This window comes from Apus apus, chromosome 1 (genome assembly GCF_020740795.1).
Source record: "Apus apus isolate bApuApu2 chromosome 1, bApuApu2.pri.cur, whole genome shotgun sequence".
In the NCBI taxonomy this organism is placed as follows: Eukaryota; Metazoa; Chordata; class Aves; order Apodiformes; family Apodidae; genus Apus; species Apus apus.
Window position 1 is genome coordinate 158328908 of NC_067282.1, and position 21021 is coordinate 158349928.

At 48.7% G+C, this 21021-nt stretch overlaps 1 protein-coding gene across 2 annotated transcripts in view; it reads left to right on the forward strand.

Moving 5' to 3' along the window:
• Window positions 1–344: 344 nt before the first annotated feature.
• The window catches only part of NTN4 (netrin 4), a 48471-nt gene continuing 27794 nt past the window's right edge, over window positions 345–21021 (forward strand). The window contains exons 1-2 of one of the 2 annotated variants that reach the window (XM_051632362.1): window positions 345–533; window positions 4026–4552. In XM_051632362.1, coding sequence (XP_051488322.1) covers window positions 410–533; window positions 4026–4552 — 651 coding nt within the window. In that variant the 5' untranslated portion in view covers window positions 345–409. Of the gene's footprint in view, window positions 534–1126; window positions 1422–4025; window positions 4553–21021 lie in introns of those variants that run through there. The other variant, XM_051632372.1, reaches the window with a different exon arrangement.

Genomic DNA, 21021 nt, shown 5'->3' on the forward strand with positions numbered 1-21021 from the left:
TTCCGTGATCCTGCGGTGAGCACGGAGCCCGGAGGGAGGCTGCGTCCCAGCGCTCACCTTCCAGCCCCTCCGCCCCGACAGCGCCTGGGGCGCGGGTTTCTCCGCGGGGCACCAGCCCCAGCGCCCTCGGGGGCTGCCGCGGCGGAGCCTGCCGGGTGCGGGGCCGCCGCCCCCGCTGCAGTACCGCGTCTGGCCGCGCACCGGCAACCGCCCCCCGCGGCGGGGCGGGGGGGCAGGGCAGAGCGGCGGCGGGGCGGGGCGGGGCAGGGCGCGGGGGCGCCGCGCGGCGCGGCGCGCGGCTGGGCGGCGCGGGGCGGTGGCGGCGGCGGGGCCGCGCGGGGCCGCTGATGCCGCGCGGGACCGGTGGCGCCGCGGGGCGGCGGGGCGCGCGGCCGTGGGGCGCGCGGCCATGGGGCGCGGGACGTGGCTGGCGCTGCTGCTGCTGCTGCTGCTGCCGGCGCTGCGGGTGCTGCCGGCGCTGCGGGTGCTGCCGGTGCTGCGGGGCGCCGCCGCCGCCGCCGCCGCCGCTGCAGGTGGGTCGCGACCGTCCGGCGCGCGGCGTCCCTCCGCGCGGCGCGGGGCCGGGGGCGCGCCCCCGTCCCGCGTGAGCCGCCGCGCGCGCGTGTGTGTGCGCACACGCGCGTGTGTCTGCCCGCACGTGCGGCGCGCGCATGCATCGGCTCTCGCGGACGCGTGCGCGCACTGGGCACACGCGCGGATGTCCGCGTCCGCGCGTGTCTGCACGCATGGGCACCCGCGCGCAGAGGCGCGGGTCGGTGCGCACATGCTGCGTACGCCTGCCTGTGTCCGCACACGCTACGCATGCAGGTGTGCGGTGTGCGTGCGGGGGTGCGGAAGGGCAGGAGCGCTGGTGGCGGCCGGCTGCCAGCCCCGCGCCCCTCGCCGCAGACAAAGAGGGGTCCGGGCACGCCGCGCTGCCCGCCGTGGCTCCCGGGGGGGAGCTCGGCCTGCGGGCTGAGCGCGGGGGAGCCGGGGTTTGCCGCGGGAGCCGCGGCCGGCAGCCTCCCCCCCCGTGCGGGACGCGGGGAAAGGCGCTGCGGGCCGTCGAGGTGCGGAGGCGGCGGGCAGAGCAGGGCAGGGCAGGGCAGGGCAGGACAGGCGGGTTTCAGAGCCCCTTCCCGCAGCACAAACACTTTGCGCTCAGATCTGCCCGCAGCGGGGTCCTGCCGTGCCGCGGCGGAGACAATTGCGCGTAAACAGTTTGCATAACGCTTCCGCGGCCCGCCGCAAGGCGAGTGCCAGTTTCCTTCTTTAAAAACAAACCAAAAGAGACCCAACAAAAAAACCCACATGGGGAACAAGCATTTAATCAGGCACAAGATATAAACGAAACATCACAAGGCGAGTGTTGCTGAAATGCTAAAGCAGGAAGCATATGATTTTCCATGGATGTTTTGCAGGTGAGTCATGGGGTTTGCTGCATGCTCCTGCTCCTTACTGAAGATCCCGGTCCAGTGGCGTGTACAGAATATAGGACGGGAGTGTTTAGTTGGGCAGATTCATTAAGTGCAAGTAAGGAAAAGCACCTTTTCCAGGACTGTGGCAGAGCAGTCATGAGCTTGAGGCTGACAGCATGGAAATCTTCATGCTCTCATTTGTCCTTTTACTGAATTCCTGCGGCAGCCGGCATTGCCTAGAAAACTGTCACTTTTCATAACATGCAGGTCTTTCCAATTCAAGTGAAAACAAACACCCTTTCAAAGGGGGTTTCCTCTCCCCCCTTCTCACCCCTGGAACTAGATTAAGGGTCTGTGTGCCAGCAGCATTTCTCAAATCCTACTGAAGTCAAGGTCCCTGGCCCCAAATCTGGCTCCAGGTGAGGAAGGGACCCTCCATGCCTGGCCCAAAGGCCACTGCAGTCAGTGACCGTGCAGGACCAGGGCCGGAGCATACCAGGAGCTGGGAGCAGTCAAATACTTTCAGCTCCTAGGGACTCCCATGGGAATTTGGTAGCCAACCCCTCCTGGCTAGGCTCAGGCAGAGCCTTGCCCATGCTCTGGGGACAGCTACATGGAGCCCTGCCACTGCTGCAGTCACCAGTCACTAGGAAACCTCCCACTGACCAGGTCCTCCTCCAGTGCCTCCCCAGGGACAGTAATCGGTGGTGTGCAAAAAATAAAAGGACAGGATGAACATAAGCAATAATCTCAGCCTGTCTCAGGGTGCTGGCTGAGCCCTGCTCTTTTTACCTCTCCCTGAATCTGCTTCAGAGGGAACCGCGGTAAATGTTCATCTGTTTGTTTAGCAACTAACTGTGCTGTGTTACGTGTAGCCCAAGAATCCAGGAAAGCAGCCAAAGACATAAATTAGACCAACTTGTGGCAAGCCTAACTGATAATATGATAATAGCACTTACTTACCTACCCCTCAGAAGAGCTGTGTAGGTTAGTTAATGTTTATACAGTGCTTTGAAAAGGATGTGCAGGAGATGTAAGTGATATTGCATGAATTTTACAGTTACATTTGCTTACTTTTCTAGAGTAAACATTCTGCACAGTTAGTGTAGGTTATCTCAATCATAGTTTTACCAGGTCCCTGTAGGAAGCCAACTTGACTGAGCATTCCTTGTTCACAAAAAATTTCCCAAGACTGCTTACCTAGTGAGACTGGATTCGGAAGTGCTTTGTAATGGGTGCATAACAAGCAGCAGTCCACATCTGCTCAGAATAATCAGTACAGAAAACCTGCATAGACATTTGGTGGTAGAAATTTTGTCTTCCCAGGGCTCTGAAGGCTTAGCCTCTGCTTGTGCGTAATATAGCTTAATTGCAACTATGACACTGTAGACAAAAGCTGAATAAACCCCAAATAAAGGATTTATTAGATGCTAAACTGAAATGACCTTTGGATGTAACAAAAATGCCAAGAAGAAGCCATAATAATTGGTGCACAAAGCTGACTATGTATGATTGGCTCAGCGATAAAGAAGACATTATGCACCTCAGATGTTTTGGCCAGCCCACATCCAAGTCGTCCGAGCTTATTTTTGTTATGTTCAAAGTTATGGTTCATCAAATACAGCCTTGACCTCCTGTTACCTTTATTAATAAAGAGTAGTCAAACATTCCTCCACCAGGAGTGTTACACTGCAGATGGCTTCACACCAAACCCCATGGCGATTTTATTTTTCTTAGACACTTCAACTTTGGATTTTTAAATCAATAAGGCTTCCAGAGAAACTTGAACGAAACCCACAGAACCTCAGCTGTGAGGCAGCTTGCCAGCATCTTTTCAACCAAGGATTATTCGTTTTTTTTACCCCCTTTACACACGTCAGTGACAGCCTTCCCTAATTTAAGTGCTGTTTCAATCCAACCTTGCCCTCAGCAGCTGTGTGGGATTGTGGGGAGATTTGGGGGAGGAATGGAGGGGTGGGAAAGGAGGTGAAAATTTGAGGTCACTGGTGGCAGGAGATGCTCCTACCAGCTATCAGGACGAACACGCAGTCTGCCACATTGGTGAGGTGCACCAATGCTGTCTCCCATGGCCACCTCCTGGACTCCAGCTGGCATGCCACCCTGGCCACTCTGGTGTCACCAGCAGCCCAATTTTCTTGTGCTTTTCTCCCCTTCTCCAGGACCACCTGGATCCTCTTGGGGGCCTCGGGGCAAAGGTGCTATGGCCATGGTCACTGTCCCTGAAGCCGCAGCGCTGCTCTGGGTCCCTTGAGGTGGGAGGGTGAGGTGGAGGCTTCTCTCCTCCTGTGCTGCCTGCTTCGCTTTGCAGCTCTGGGTAGGGATTTTCCCAAGAGCAGGGAAGCCCTGGGGGTTATTTGGTTTGTTCTGCCATTACAGACACACTGAGCTCCACGGAGGGGAGAGCTGAGCAGAAGCGCCGTGCTTCCCCTCTGCCCCTCTGTGGCTTGGTGGGTACCAGCGGCACATGGTCTCAGCAGGGGCAGCATCCCCAAAAAGCGAGCTGTGGGGCACGTCTGCTCCTGATGGGCCGGGGTGTGTGTGCCCACCCCGGGAGCCAGCTTCACCCCGCTGCCCTCTGCCTTGCAGGTCTGGGCACGGCGGGAGCGGGCAGCCCCTGCGAAAGGGCCTGCAACCCCCGGATGGGCAACCTGGCGCACGGGCGGGCGCTGCGGACGGAGACGGCCTGCGGGCGCCACGCGGCCGAGCCCTTCTGCACCTACAGCGAGGACGCCCAGCGCCGCTGCAAGCGCCTCACCTGCGGCAGGTGCAGCGGGGCCCAGGCCGGGCTGGCCCACCCCCCCGCTGCCATGGCCGACTCTCCCTTCCGCCTGCCCCGCACCTGGTGGCAGGCAGCCCAGGACGCCCCTCGCGAGACCATCCGGCTGGACCTCGAAGCCACCTTCTACTTCACTCACCTGATTCTGGTCTTCAAGTCGCCCAGGCCGGCCGCCATGGTGCTTGAGCGCTCCCAGGACTTCGGCGAGACGTGGAAGCCTTACAAGTACTTTGCTGCTAACTGCTCAGCCACCTTCGGGCTGGAGGATGACGTGAGGCAGAGAGGAGCCATTTGCACTTCCAGATATTCAAGTCCCTTCCCTTGCACTGGAGGAGAGGTAGGTCTTCCTGGGTCGGGAACAGAAAGCCCTTTCTCCAGCCCTCTCTCCCTCTACAAACCACTTCGGCACTAACGCATCTTATTTCACTGCACCAGCATCCCTTGTCATCAATTTTTTTTCACAAGGTGAATTAACACCATTCGTTCCAATGTGGTGTAGACACTGCACTGCCCCTCACTTTGCAGAGCTCATTACTCCCCTCTTTCCTAAAAGCTCCTCTCACCCAGTGAAACCCACACAAAATGTCCATGAGGTGGTGCTGCCAATTTCTCAGGAAAGCCAAAGGCCTTCTCCGTATCTTGCAGTCATGTGGTTTCAGGGTGATGCAAACCAATCCGAGCTTGACCAAAATGCAGCTACCTTAAAATTAATGGTCACCTGTTTCACTTTCAATAGTGACCACCTTCACTGAGAATTAAGCAGGTAACCAGTAAAAATAGCTACTGATAGCAGTGAAGTATGGTTCCCATAAACCAGATTAACCAGGTAATTAAGAAACTTAGACCTGGTCTTTTTCTTTTTTTTCTTTTTTTTTTTTTTTTTTCTGTGCATGCTTCTGTGAAGAGAGCTTGAAAAAATGAAGAAAAGCATCACATTTGCTAAAAGGAAAAATATAACTGAAAAAAATCAGATTATTTTCAGTATCAGAAATAGCATTTGGAGGTGCTACCAACAGTACTCTTTCCTTTGGTGCCTAAGCCTGTCCCGTGGTGCTGGAGAGCCGTCCCAGGGATGCCTGGTCTGGGGTCTGTCCTCCCTGCTCGAGGGGACACGTCCCACTGACTAGTTCTGGATTTTAAGGGTTGCGCCCTCTAGTGGCCTGGTTTAATGAGCTTGTCTGAAAGTTTAATCAAGCTTGAAATTGCCCTCTGACCTAACGCAGAGAACAGAGCAAATTTACTTAGTGAATCAGGTTATATAATTTTAGATTCTGCTGATAACATGTTTTGAGGTGAAAGCTTGGTTCTTGGACAGCCCAGCATTCATGTCTGAGAGAAATCACCTCTTCAGACCCCTTTGCAGTCACTCGGTGTTACTTCTAGTCATACTCTGGCTGGGAACCCACTCTGCAGAAATACTGAGAGCTTTTTATTCACCGAAGTGTGCCTCTTTGCATCTTGAAAGAAAGCCCATGTCCTGCTCTAGAAGAAGCTGTTCTGTACTCTCAACAGCTCGGAAACAAGGATTTCCACACCTTCCAGACAGACCCAGGATGGGTATTTCATTAGCCCAGCAAAGAGTTTAAATCAGATGGCTGGTGAGAGAAACTGCTATCTTCCTCTCTTCTCCTACCTCCCTTTTCTCATGCCCCCAGAAAGCTGCCTGAACTTCCTTTAACAGTGAAATATCTAAAGGGGCATAAAAGAAAGATGGAGACTTTTCACCAGGGTCTGTTCTGACAGGACAAGGGACAACAGTTTTAATCTGAAATTTATTTAGACTGGGTATGAGGAAGACATTTTTTACGATGTAGGTGGTGGAACACTAGAACAAGTTGTCCAGAGCAGTTGTAGATACCCCCACTCTGGAAGTGTTCAAGGCCAGGTTGGATGGGGCTTTAAGTGACCTGATCTAGTGGGAGACGTTGCTGCCCATGGCAGAGGGTTGCATTAGATGATCTTTGAAGGTTCCTTCCAACCCAGACCATTCTGTGGTTCTGAACTGGGGCTAACTACAAAGTAAGACCTGCAAAAGAAGTGATGGATGTACCGTGCTGGGAATTTTTCAAGCCCTTGCCTCTTCTGTCATCCTCTGTGCTACACCACCTGAATCATAAGGCTATGCCAGCCTGTCATACAGGGCAGGGACTGAATTCTATAGATCTTGGGACAGGCAGCGGGCCCTGTCTGGGATACTCTGACTTGCATGCTTCTTTGTCAGCTTTCCCAGTGATTGTTCTTAGGGGTGAAAAACCCAGAGTATCATTCCGGGCAGTGTTTGCCTTGTGTGTGCTGGGTTCATGTAGCCAGCACCCCAGTGGGGTCACCTGCACGCCAGGATGGGGGCTGTGCCTGGCAACAACCTGTACAAGGCCCAACCTTGGGCCGACTCCTGTGTAGGTCAGGGCAGTGCATGGAAACAGTAGGATCAAGGTCTTCCATGTAGAAGAAAACAATTCAGGGTGTAGAAAGCAACGCCTGTCTCAAGAAGGAAAGGAATTTGGTGGTGTTTGATGCATCTGCAGTAGCACGCTGCAAAAAGAGGCTGTTCACCTGGCTTGCTTCTGTGACATCCCTTCTTTTGGCATGGTTTTAGTCTGTGTTATTGCAAAGAAGCTATAAAAGTCAAGATCATTTAATTGTTCCAGGTTTAAAACAAATGTTGAGTTCAGGGGGCTGAGGCTTATAAGATTTTATTTATAAGGCACGTTTCAGGTCTCTGCACTTCAACACCACTTTTTACCTGCAAAATAGGAACAGCAGCTTTCTGGTGACCAGATGGCAAGCCTGCATGCTTAGCAAATATCACATTTAATTTATTACAGTGTGCTACATTCCAGCCGTTACTTGTAACTGCCAATAGCAACATGTATCTCACCTAAAGAAACATCAGAGTTTTGTGTTCTGTTTGGAGTTATGTTGTGCTTTACTCCCACTCTCAGTAGTACCTAATTTCAGACATATGGAAACAGTAATTTCACTTGAAACAGTGGTTTCAAATATGCAGTCATCTGAAATGTCCAAGTCCGAAGAGTATTATTTAATTGTAGTTCAGTTGCCGCTGTTTCCTTTAAAGCATAAGCATAAATTCTGCAAGTGCTACTGGATTTCTTGGTTAAATGTGTAGAGGTTTTTTGTGGGGTTTTTTTAGCTGTGGTGTAACAACTGTAAGCTGTGATCCAAACTGTCTATATACAACTTTCTCCCACTTCCAACATTGAAATGCCACACGTGCATTTTCAGGCACAGAGACAGGGCTTGCAGGGTTTTGCAGCATGGTGAGGTCTCTGCGTGCTGCTGGCAGCTCTGCCACTGCTGCCGGTCGCTCTGGATGAGCAGTTTGCAAAGCTCAGGGGAGGCCTCTGGAGGTGGCCACTCAACCCCAAACAGCACTGGAACCCAGCACAGACCTGTGGCTGTTTGGGCTGGTGGTTTCTGGCTTTGGCTCTCTGTAAAGGCCATGCTGATCCACCTGCATTTCTGCCAATCATCATGGTGCCTGTGAGCCCCGTTTCGAGGCAGCAGCATGCAGAAGCTCATAGTACTCAGAGGCTTACAGCCTTAATCACCTGTTAGTTTGGAGCAAAGGTGTATCTGCTTCAGTTTGTATTGAAAAGAAGGATCAGGCTTTTTACATTTCTTCTGCCCTCTTCATCATGAGTCATTCCGTAGATGCCTCATGAACTCATTCAGCTCTTATGACAAAAATCCTCCCTCTTCACAACTTGCCATGATGTTGATTTTGAGGAGATTTATGATAGCACAGAAAGCAAGCTGCCAAGCCTCTGGGTTTATTTCCAGGATCCAGAGCTCAGAGCTGGTGGAGAAATGAAAGATGCTGAAATGTATCTGGGAGGGAGACACCTTCCAGCTTTCTTCTGTAGTAGTGTGTCTCTGGGCTTCCCTTTTAGGTGGTGGAATCAGGGTGGTGAAGAGTACTGGGAAAATGGTGTGTGCTTGGAGGGTGAAGGAGAAGTGGGAGGGAGGAGGAAACCTCAGTACAGCCAACCTACACTCCCAGCAAGCTTCAAGCATCTGCCACTTTGAAGGGTTGGGCTTGCAACACATGAAGGGAAGAAGAAACTCCTTCCCTGACAGGGAATAAGTTCAGATCTACCATGAGCAGAGGGTTCACTAAAGACTTCCCTCATGCTTAATTTAGTGAATTAATCGTTTCACAGCAGTGGTTCGTTTAGTAGGCAGAACCTCTAAATGCTGGTCTTACATTATCAGTATTATAAGAGAAAGGCTAGGGCCCCATTTTTAGCCTGGATCATACATTTGTGCTACAAATCCAGAGTATTTCCACTGTTTTCTGTGGTGTAACCCTTCAGCCATGTTATTGCAAGGGAAATCAGAACTGGATTCATGAGCCAAACATAATCTGATCTAAGTAAACAAGATGCAAAAAATAAACCCTGTCAGTGTCAAGCTCAGACAGGAGTGCCAATTCTATTAGTAAGCATAAATGGCTATGTTCCCTCCCATAGCTCAGATCATATTAATATTTCTTCCTTTACAGCCTAATCTGATCATTATTAAGGGCTCATTGACAAGGAGCCCTCAGCAGATGTTAATTCTTTAACTGTGAGCAAGAGTGACTGTCCACTCTGCAATGCAATTATCTCATTCACTTTACATTCCCATCTGTGGTCAATTCAGATTAGCTCGCCTGAGTGTCCCCATTTAGAGAAGCTCCAGGATAAAAGGACTTACTGAAGCAGAGTCTCCTTGACAAGATTTTAGTAAATTAGTAACTTATTTGAGTGTTCATCTATTCAGAATACTGCTAATGAATCACTTGGGAGACCTCAGCTATTGTTGCTGTTTGCTATTAATAGGAGAGGCGTATCTGCAGCTTGGTTATATTCCAGCAACAAATTCTAATGTGCTTTTAACTTTTGAAACATCACATACCACTGTTTTACTGTGGGGTGTGTATCTTATTGAGCATTTTATTGATCTCATGTGCCTCTGTAGCAGAAAAACCTTCATGTGTTTTGCCTTGCATTGTTACTGCATGCAGTCTACTTCTGTTCCTTAAGGATTTGGACACCAGTCCTACTGGTTCTACCTGAAATTAGGTGTGTAGAGAAGAAGTAAATTGTGTCCTGCGACTCTCAAGTTTGGCCCTGATAGACAGTGAGGGATTGTAACAATCACAGACACAAACAGGAGTTAAAGATGCTCAGTGATTTTTATTTTGAAGCCCTAATTCTGGCTTGTAGAAACACTCTGTCACAGCCTAGAAGCTTTTGTACATTTTTTTGGCTTTTATGCCTGAATAAACTTGGTTTTAAGCTCGTCACATTGCTGTCCTTTACTGAAGCTACATCTTCATTGCTCTGAGATCCTCCAAGGATCTCATGGGTCATGGGAGTTCAGTCACTTGCAGGACTTGGGACTCTACAAAGAACCTGAGGAAATATGCAAGAATAACCTCAAAACAGCCTGGGACGCCAGCCCATTAGAGGGCTACAAATTGCTTTTTTAATCATCCTGTGCCACTGGTGTCTGCACAGAGAGAAAACAAAGGCCCAAACTGATGAGAAGGAAGAGCAACCCTGGCTGTTGTTCAGCAGTGCTCAGGACACACAAGGACACAGTTAGGGAAGTGTGATTTCAAGTTCTATCTCTACAGTTTGTATAAGGACATTTTTTAGGAAAAAACCAAACCAAACCAAACCACAACTCTTTAACAGCATCTTTCTGTTCATTCTGTCTTTGGGAAAATATTAATTCCTGGGGTCTGTACAGAAATGCATTGTGAAAAGAAGAGTCTGTTCATCTAGGAGCCTAGGGTGATGGCCAGACCCAGCCCAACTCTTTGCATTATATGAGTGATTTAGTGAGACATGGGGGCCATTATTTCATAAGCACAAAAAACAATTATTTCTGTGAAAGTAGTTAATGAGACTAATGAGACTTTGTAAACAAAGTCAGTCTGGAGTCAATGAAATTATGTAGGAACCTAGAAACTGTGGGTCTGCAGCATCTGACCTTTGAGTGAAGGGTGGCTGGGGAGGGTTCATAAGATCCAGCTGGGATGTGTGCCTGCCAAGCAGGATGCTGTCCTCCTACCAGCCAGTCAGCCTCAACTATCTCTCAGCTTAGGCCCCAGCAACCCAACTGTTGCCCCCAGCATCAAAGCCTGTCTTTCCAAGCCCTGTGTGGGGTTTCCCCTGGCTTTAATATAGAGGGGTGGGAGGGAGCTTCTACCTTTAAGAAATAGGTCAGCAAAAAAGGGGATTCAGGGGAGAAGGGGAAACCTGAGCTTACTGTTTGATCTGTGCCGGGGAGGACATGAGATGAGAGCAGTTCTGGGCACATGTGGAGATGAACCTTTGGTTTCTGGGGAATTTTACTATGAAAGATACTTTCCCTCTAGAGTTTGGTCACCATCAGGATAGAGCAACACAACTGCTGTTTTCTGGGTACTGGCACCTACTTTTTAAGTTTTCTGTATGTGGAGTACCAGGGATTATATTGCCAGATCTCAGGGCCAGGTTGTGAGAAATCCCTCCCTTTCTCCTGTGGGCAGTATGAAAGGAGTGACATGTCCCTTTGCTGGGCTTCCCAGGTGCTCAGCATCTCTGGAGGACCAGGGCATGCAAGGAGCAAGATGTTCCTCCAGCCCACCTGGTGGTACTCTGCATGGTTCCCTCCATTGCAGCTAGCCCATGGGAAGGTCTCATTGTCTCCTTTTCTCCCTGGATTTCCCAGTGCTTTTGACACTTAGAGTGTCAAAAAGAGTGGCCCTTTGCTTGGCCAGCTCTTGAAATGCAGCCACCTCTGGGATGGAGCACAGCCAGAGTTTAACAGCGCATATCAGCAGTCCCCCATTTAGAACAGCAAGTTTCTAACAACTGTGGATCAGGGCTTCTGGATGAGCTTCCAATTATGGCTAAAACAAATTATTCCTCAGGAGCCTGACCAGTCTGTGAAAGGGGGTATATTGTAAGGCTGCTAGCAGCAGGAGGGAATGGGTCCCAGGGCTCCAGGAGACCCTTTCCAAACTTCTTATGTAGGAAGTGAAGAGCACTGTACCCATATGAAACAAGAGGAATTTGGGTAGGCAGAATTTAATTCTCTAAATTGGCATGTGGCCTTGTAAGCAGGACTATTGCTTCCCTTGAGAAAAGTGCCATGGGATTTCAGTGATGCAGCCAGAGCCTCTCTTCAGGCACTGCACCCCACTGCTTCATTTCACACTTCATTTTTGACGTGAAGGGAGAACTGGCTTACTTATTCACATCCCAGTTTGCTGGCTGGAAAGTAGGGCTGCCATGTTTCTCTTTGGGATTCCTGGATAAAACCGGTTACATGGGAAGTGTGTAACCTAAAGGAGTGAATTGACACATCTCACAAGTTTTGGATCAAAAGCTCATGGGGACTTAATCTGAGATTAATTGCCATGCACAATGTGTGTCAGCATGATATATCCAGTCTACCGACGTTCAAAATCCTACATAAATGGCGAAGTCCTCAAATTCTCCCTGGGAAACATTTCCAGGAAGAAAAGAAATAAATGTCCCAAAACAAACTTACTAGACACATATGCCATGGCTCTCTTATCACTGATCTCTCCACAGCATCCCTCGTTCCCTCCTTGCTGTTGTCAAAATCTATAGCCGTGCTTCTCGTGACATATTTGAGGTGCGTATTTGCTTATAATTCAGACAGGTATTCTTTTTTTTTCCTAAAATTAAGTGTAGCTCATGGTAACTGGATGGTTTAAGCAGCCATTTCTATAGACACAAAGCCTTTTCATTCCAGACAAGAGCAACTGAAAACTATTCATGCAATGGGGTTACTCTTAGGCTAGAAGAAACCGCCTTGATCCTTAATACTGTGACAGTTACTGAAATGCCAACCTGCTGCCTTGCAGGTTTTTGCAGTGGTGCTTCGTGCTCAGAAGCTCTTAAAGGGGTTATTGTGCAGCTCAGGGGAGTGAGCCAGCTTTACTTAGGAAAAGGTGTCTCATGGTCAAGCAAGTCCACTTCTCTGTCTGGCTCTGTGGAATTATCTCCAAGTTTTCTTGGTCTTCCATATGCACAACAGGTACTGCTGGCAGGCCAAGGCTGAGAACATAAATCTTTGTGGGAGTATGGAAAGGAGGGGAATTGCTGGAGGGAAGAGTATTTAAATACCATTTTTCTTACTGATGTGCCAAAGGACTTCTTCATATCATCAGATGAAATGTGCTGGTTCACCTTCCTATGCAGGATAGTGCAGCCTTGGAAACGGTGATTCTGAAGATGAGAAACAAGCAGTAGTTATTTTCCTTTATAGTGCATAGCTGATGATACCATGCATCTGGAGGGTTTTGTGAGCCAAGAAACTGAGCATTTTTATCTGTTTGATGAGTGAAAGTAGTGGTTATGCAAAATAAAGCCATTATGGAATAAACTATCAATTATTGGAGAAGCACTGTTAACCAGAGGTGAAGAAATCTAAACATTTTGAACTAGAGGGAAATTTTTCTAGTAAGAATATTTCATCATCTGCATGAAGACAGGCATGACCTAGCAGTGTTTCATTTTCATCTAATGAAATCGTGCAGTGGGATGTTGAAAGGAAGCTGAGAAGATGGCTCTCGTCTGATTGATTATTGCCAGATATGTCAAGGATCCTGGAGAAATCCTGAGACTCTTGTCTAGTTCTCCTCTTGCCTTTTCCAGCCCCCCACCAGCCAGCTGCTGTGCATCAGGAAGAGCTCATCCCATGCAGCTTCTTGCTTTTGAGAATGGCATAAGAATGCCTTGAGTCTCTCAAAAGATTAAAGTTGCCATGGTATAAAATAACTTGTCAAGGACCCCACAAGGGCCAGGTACTTGAAGGAGTTTGATTTTTCTCCTGAATTCATTGTAAGATTGTGTAACTTTTGGGTGGTGAACTTTTTGATACACTCTAAAAGATTGCAGAAGGGCTCTAAGCATGGGCCAGATGCTGTGTTTTGTCAAAATACATGAAGCAGCCATAACAGCTGCAGGAGTGCCATTTCTCCAGTGTCTTGAGCCCAGGGGCTACTGTTGGTGATTCACCGTGGGTTTCTTTTACCATTGCCTGGGGATGTGGACAGAGTGCTTCATGTTCTGGCTGGAAAGAGAGGCTCCACTGCCCACTGTGATCTTAGTGTCTCTGACGGTCACCTCTCTACAGTGGCAAGTCAGGTTTCCCAATTTCTCTTGCTGTTTCATCTCACCTGGGTGATGCTGGAGTACACACCATGAGTGTGCCAATGCAGGGGATGGTCAGACCTCTCCGTGAGAAAAAGAGAGGCTCTTCTTCCCTACAGTCCACCTGGTCTGACAGGTGGAAAATCAAAGTATATTAGAGGAGCTGGTGGGTCATTCCTGCCCAGTTTAGACTAACGAACTTCCCACACCGTGTGCATTATTTACAACATCTGCAAAAAAGTATTTTTTTTAGCCTAGGGTCATTGCACAATGAGCATATCTCAGAAATGTGCATGGGTTGCCCTCTTAAAAGGTCTTTTGTTTGGGGAAGTAATACATTAAGTAAGTCTGTAAGACTTCCTTGTCTCCAGGAAGAGCCAAGAAGAAAGTCTGGCAGATGTTGACCACACTGATGCAGAAAATCATAGAACTGTAGAATCATAGAATGCCAGCATGGGGTTGAGCCCTCAATACTGAAACTGGGAGGCAAGAAAAGACAATCTGCAGGGTATCTATCTGTCTCAGAGAACCTATGGTGGCAGGGAATATGTTGGTGGTTGTAGGCTCTAAGTCTGGTGGTTAGACAATGAGACTGACAGATGAGTTGCCTGAGGTGCTCCTGCGCTGGCAGCAGCCCAGGAGCCCTGTTGAACCAGGCAGCTCCTGACCCACAGGCTTCCTGCTGTAAAAAGGGGACCCCAAAGGCATCAGGGCAGGTAGGACTGTTGCTGTTCCCCATAGGTACCACTGCTTAGCACAGCAAACCTGGAAGGTCAAGCCATCCTCACAAGTACAGTAAGACAGTCTCACCTCAGTCTTTCTTGCATGCTTTATTGGGTCTTAGGTTTAATTGTTCTTAATTACTCTTCCATGGGAAGGGGTAGGAGGATGAGCATGGAGCAATATCAGCTCCAAGACTCCCCAACATCACAAGAGCTGACCAAGCAGGGGTGAGTGAAAGAGGTGTGGGGACACACTCTTTGAAGCAGGAGTACCTGGCTGGTGCTGGATCTCTGCAGCTAAATTTACATCCAGCTGCCTTCACAAGAGAAATAAAGAGAAGTCTAATCGGTCTTTTGTGGTGATGTTGCGGTTTCTTGGGTGGAAGTAGAAATCAAACACAGTGGCAAGTTGATGTTATAGAAAGCTCAGGTGGACACATAAATGTTGCATCATTGTTACTTTTTAAATTGCCCATTTTTTCAAATCAGCCCCCTGTGGACTTTCTGTAACACCGAGAGAAATTACTACTTGTAACTTCTACATATATTGAGAAGGAAAACTTAATTGGCCCAATAAAATTTCCCAGCTAAGCTTCTCTGAACAAGACCAGCCAAGGCTAAAAGGAGTCGCCCCTTTTGGGTGGTCCCTATAGGAGAGAGCCTGGGCTGTTGGGTGGGCTGGGTGGGCTGTGGAGGGAGGTGGGGGTAGGGATTCAGGCACAGAGTGGCTGGGGGTGGTTGAGGTGTACTGGGCAGCGGGTGCAGCATGGAGCCTCCCAGCTTGGGCTGTGGTTGCATGTGGCTGCCAGCAACAGCTGGGCCTGTGGGCACCAGCAGACGTGAGGCGATGCTGGGCACACAGCTGGAGATCCCAAGGCTGGGAGGTGGGGGACGAGGGCTCCCCTTCCCCTCAGCCCCAGCGCCTGGCAGGCAGTGCCCAGCCTCGGCTGCCTGCTGGGATCGAGGGAGATTTTTCAGGAGGCAAAGGGATGAGGTCCTAGACATGCTGGCAGAGCTCCACCACTGCCTTTATAGCCTATGTTTTCAGAGTGTTGTCCAGGCGCTAAATAAACCAGATAGCTTCCAGTGACATGGAGATTCAACAGGGCCCCATAATACAGGCAAATGAGCCACATTTATTTAGTGGCTGCATACCAAGAGACACTGCAGATTCCTAATGTAAACCTTAACTTCTCTGTTAAACATTTACCAAGACACCACACACCCTTTTGTAAGGTGGTGCATGCCTCCCATTGCTTTTGCTGTCTCGCTATTTGGAGAAGATAGCAAACCTTACATTCATTTTATTCGTAGTATTTTTTTTTTCCTATGTTCCTGTAAAATACATCAGAAGGAATAAAACCAACAGGAAAAATCAAATAAAGTAGTACTGAATTTATCAAATGCCCATGAGCCAAACAGGTGCGTCACTAATATGGGTAGGTCATTATTGTAGAGTGCTTATGGATGCATTCTCATGCATCCAGGTTGGATGATGCAGGGTAGAGTCCATTACTCTCTGTTGGAAGGAAACCACAGACCACTTCATGCAGTGTTACCACCTTGGTTCTCATTTAAAACCAAATAAAAATGTGTTTATGCTTTTAATGTTTGTCTGTTGCTTTTACTTCGGCTTTATTCCCATTTGTTGGTGACTCCCATGTGTATATGCTTCTTCAGCCTCCTGTCCATTTGTTCCCTCTATCTGTAACACACTAGTGTTGTAATTTTGTGAACCATCTCCTGATGCCTTCCAGGCTTGGTGGGGAGAAACTGTGGCTGAGGCTGGGCTCCCAGTTAGAGGCTGGAGCCTGGCACCCCTCGCCAGACACCAGGACCTGGGGAAGGAGTGTGTGTGCAGGGGCTGTGGCTTTGTGGCTGTGCATGTTTCTGAAGGTCTGTGAGGAGAAAGAGCCTTCTTGTGGATCACATGTCTGTCTTCAATATTGTGGGCATTTGCAACCCAAAGGGCCCCTTTTTCTCACTGTGGACACTTGTATCTTGACAAAGCTCTGGCCCCCACAGCTGCAGTGAGTGGAGGCTCCAGCAGTCCAAGATGCGCCCGTGACTCATCAAGAAGGCTTTGCTGGTGGCAAATCTTTCATTGGTTTTGTTGACTTCCTCAGGCAACTTTGACTTCAGAGCCTATTTTGTTGCTCTCAGCATCACTCATTAGCATTTTCCTTCCCATTGTGGGTATATATAAAGATGTCCTTTCATTGCCTCTCCAGTGTAAACATACTAGGGTACTTCTTGCAAGGGGACTTTTAGATATTTATAAATCAAGGTCATTGTGGTGCAAGCAGTTACTTGAGTGCACTGTGTTCATGGCCACCCTTTTATTTATATACAGTGCTACATTATTGCCTCTGCAAAACTGCAAGTAGCTAAGGCTTCTTGCACCAGTAAGACAAAATGAAGTAATCAACAGCAAGAGTTGCTCATGACAGCCCATAAGGAAACTGAAACGCTGTGGAAATTTATTAGAGGGTGTCTGTGTAATGATGTGCCCAAACCTGGAGTGGTCTGGCTGAAGAGCAAGATATTTTTTGCTCCATGGCATGTGCAAGGTGCTCTGGGGCAGCTTCTTTGCTCCTGCTCCCCTGGGAATGGAGTGGGCTCCCTCCTGCTGCCACCTGCCATCCCACCAGAAGGGTCAGATCAGCCCAACCCTCATGAGGCACAGACGTGGCATTTCCTCACTCAGGGACTGCAGTCTACATTTCCTGTTTAGCTGTGTAGAGAGAGTTCTCTCCCACCAAAAAAAGCCCTGTGCAACTTTTAAGTCACTCCTCTATGGATGTTGCTTCATGCAAAGGTTGCATTTATAGGCCAGGGGATCCAACAGTATAGTTCCATGTGATGTGGAATGAACATTACCCCAAATACTAGATATTTTGTTTCGAAGATAGAGGTTCTTTTTATTTGCCTTCTGGTTTCTGATATTTGCTGCCCAGATATGAGATATTGCTAAATACTTAGTTTTAATTGGAAGCTGAGATAAAGATTCCACTCCTGGGACTGTGTTTAAGAAGAATCACAAATATCACAAGTTTTCTAACAAGCTAGCAACACTGGGAATGAAAATACCTTTCTGATTGGATAAATTATGGCATGTTTAGCTAAGAAGGGGTTTTAGTTTTCAGTTTATTGCTTCCTACTTGCTCTGCAAAACAGACATTTTGAATTGGTGCATGCATTAATGAGCTGCTGATGTAAAGATCCAGACCTCCCACCCTTTGCTATAACACGTGGTGCTGACTACCAGGAGAAGTCACTCTGTCTATCTAACATCGTAATGCTGGGTTTTGACTGCTGTTGATAAGATACATACATGGAGACAGACTTCAATGGGGAAGCTGGAGGTCTGGCCACTGTGGGGTGCTTCCTGGTGAAGCTTGCTGCATACAGATGACCAGATTCTTCTGCCATTGCCCCACCGCCAAGGGGTTGTTTTCTCCTGGCAGAGGCCTCACCTTGTGAAAACAGAAATGGCATCATCTGTCAGAAACTATGTTCTCCTGTACCTCATTGAGCTATTTATCTCCCTTGTATAATCACAACCCAGCTCTTTGGCAGGACCCTCGCACATGGCTTCTTCCAGTGCTTTTGGGGTAGGAGGACTAATGGACTTGATGGATCTGCAAGCAGCAGTTTCCCAAGGGGTGGGAGGAAATTGCCATTCCCCTGTTACATCTGGCAGAGGGGGTGCCCCAATGGCGAAAAACTGACATGATGTGCCCATGTCAGCCAAGACCATAACTGTGGTAGCAGAGCTCCTGGAGAGAGTTTCTCATGTGCAGGTTGAGCCTGTAACACGTTTTCTTTGTGGCTTTAGCAGGATAAACCTGGAGGACTTCAGGAAGATATCAGGAGGAGAAAATGCTGGCTGTGGGTTGGGCACATCACCACCAATGGCCCTATAGAATTGATCAGAGGAGTCAGCTGCCCCTGACTGGGGGGGACCCAAGCACTGCCCAAGTGGTACTGGGGAGGTGATGAGCTTACAAAACCCCATGGTCAGATGCACATGCACGTCAGCAGCATGTTCTTCTCAAATCCTGCCTACGTGCTTCCTCTGCACTTCGAAAACTAAATATTTTTGTTGAGCAGGTTTCTAACTGTGGTGGCTGGGGGCTGCCAGCAGAACCACAGGTGAGAAAACCTAGTCAGGTTTGACCATGGCTCTTTCAGAGACAGGATGCTGCAGCCCTGGACCAGTCCTGTTGGTGGGAAAATGGCATGAAAAAGTCCAAGGAGAGGTCAAAGAAGGAAAGCTGGCATCTGTGTACGTGGGGCTGGGGTGCTGGGCAGCACAGGGGTGCTGACCCATAGCAGCTTTATGAGGGCAGTGTGGCCACAGCCATGTTCTGTCTCCTGAGATGGGCTGGGATAAACCAGTGAGGTTAACAACTCAACAGGGAAAGCCTGCTGGGAAGCATGTCCTTGACCTTATTATGCAGCCTTTGGGGGCTCCATCTCAATCTGCTGGAGCAGAGCAGAGAATTGTTGCTTGTATGGCATCCTACATGTTATAATGACTGGTTTGTATTTTATCAAAGCAGAGCTAGTGTCTGGGACAGAGGGATGACGGTGTTTACTGTCTTGGAAGCACTGAGACCCAGCTCACCCTGTTGTGTTTCACTGCTGCCGGGTGCAGCACAGCTCAGAAGCCAGGGCTGGGGCTGCCCAGCACAGCTGAGAAGTAGGGGCTGGGGCTGCCAGGCACAGCCACAGTGATATGGGGCAGCCATGGGCAGTGGCTGGGAGCCCACAGCCCTTGGGAATTATGGATAGGGCTCATGTTTAGCATCACTGTTTTCAAGTAGCCATAAAAAGAAATGTTTGTAACATCTTAGGGCCTGAGCAGGAATACTGGCTCCATTGAAATCAGCAGCATTACTCCCCCTGAATTCCACAAAGACAAGATTTAACCCTCTCAACGTGAAGGAGCTCAGGGTTATTGATTTCCTCACTGTGATTGTCTTTGCTAGAGCTGCAAGCATCGGTCACGTGCATTAAACAGGTAAACAAGAAAAACTGAAAACTGAGAGAGGAAAGTCTGCAGCTGCATCTAGCATGAATTGTTCCCTTTTATGTGTTTCCTTCTCTGCTCTCATCTGAATCAGGACAAACAAAGTATTCTCTGAGATGCAATTTGTGTAATTGCAAGGAACCCAAAATACTAGTTTTTACTGAAAATTCCCAGCCCTGGCATTTTCCATCATCTCCATTAAAAGGAAATCAATGTCTCCAGTTTGGATGTTTCCCAAGGAATTTTCTTTCCATATCTGAAAGAATCTTGTGTTCACATAGCCACTAATAAGTAAATGTGATCAGAATGACCTTTTTTTAAATTTGGGTAAATAACAAGCCCTGGGGAGAGATGCAAGACCTGATTATTGCATTTGCTTGGGTTTCTGTTTATATCTGCTTGATATTTCATGCTAGGAAAGCAGAAAAAATTATGTATGTTCCTGGAAGAGAGGGGAAAAAAAAAACAAAACACAACACTTTTGAAATGTGATACTATTTGTTAATCTCCATCAGGCTCAACACTTTGGCACAAGGGGTGTACCGCTCATCAGCCTTGCCCTCTGACCACCTCTCCTGGTTAATCTTCTCCCTTTTCAAAGTCCTTCCAGCAGAAGATGCTGGAATATGGTTGGGAAGGAGCATTTGCAGGATGGCGGTGCGGTGGCATGGGGCTGCAGCCATGATGTGCTTGCCAGCACACAAGGTCTGGCACCAGCACATCCCAAGCCCAGCTGTAGTGCCTGTGCTTTGCAGGCTGATGAGGCACAGAAAAGCACACTGCCACCATTCAGCTCCAAAACAAGCTCTAAATCTCCTTCCAGGCATGGACAAAGCTTCCTCTGGCTGGATCCTGGCAGCTCTGGAGAAAAGCCAGACTGTGGCCAGGAGCCGTGCCAGCAGCGCTGGGGCTGGCAGATGCAGCAGCTGGCAGGCAAAGCCCACAGACAGGCGAGCTGGCAGCAGCTTGGTCAGTATTTCCAGAATACATGAGTCCTGGTGAAATAAAAGGGAAGCCTTCATCAGCTGAAGTGTATCAGCTGCATCTTTCAGGGGGAGCAGATTTAGGGAGAGGAGGCTGTGATCAACATAAGCGGTGCTGTCTGTCTCACATGCTGCCTCTCACCAGGCATCCTGCAGCACCTCCGGGCAGGACTTGATGGTCACCCTGCACTGCCACACACCTCTTTGCGGTCCGTAGGAGTCTGGTGCATGGATGGTCATCAGCAGGGCAGCAGGATGGCTTGAGAAGGTTTTAAACTGCTGCTGGGAGCAGCACATAGAGCCAATAGGCCCTCAAACGCTCCTCAAGTGACTGATTGAGTGCTGCTTATAAATACTGTAGTTCATCAAGCCATTGGTGGCTGTTGAGTGAAGAACTATTTCACTATCTAGAAAGTGTCAACTGTAAGTTGAACATACCAGTAACTAATACATGTGTCAGAAATGTGTTGGTTTATGCCAATGGTAGTTATATGAAGTATGTATGCTCTTTCTGATGTCTCACTGTAGGCAGCTAGACCAACAACTTTAAAATAAACCTCTTCAAGAAAATTGCTTATTTTTATCTAGTGCTCTCAATTTTCAGCTTGAGCCAATATTTACCTACTCAATCAATCAGACCGAAGTTAAAATAGAGACTGACTGATAAGTATTTGTTTAAACTTCAGAATCCCCCCACTTTTCGTTCTTTCTTATCTTGGTTTTCTCAACTATCAGCTTGCTGTCACTAATTGCCACACCTAATCTCTTTTCCGCTAGGAAGCAGCCTGGGACTGATAGAAGCCAAATATTTGGAAATCTGAGCTTTGTTTGTTAAAAAATGCAACCATTCTGGGGGTGGAAAGGTTAATGAAGAGTCCCTGACCTGA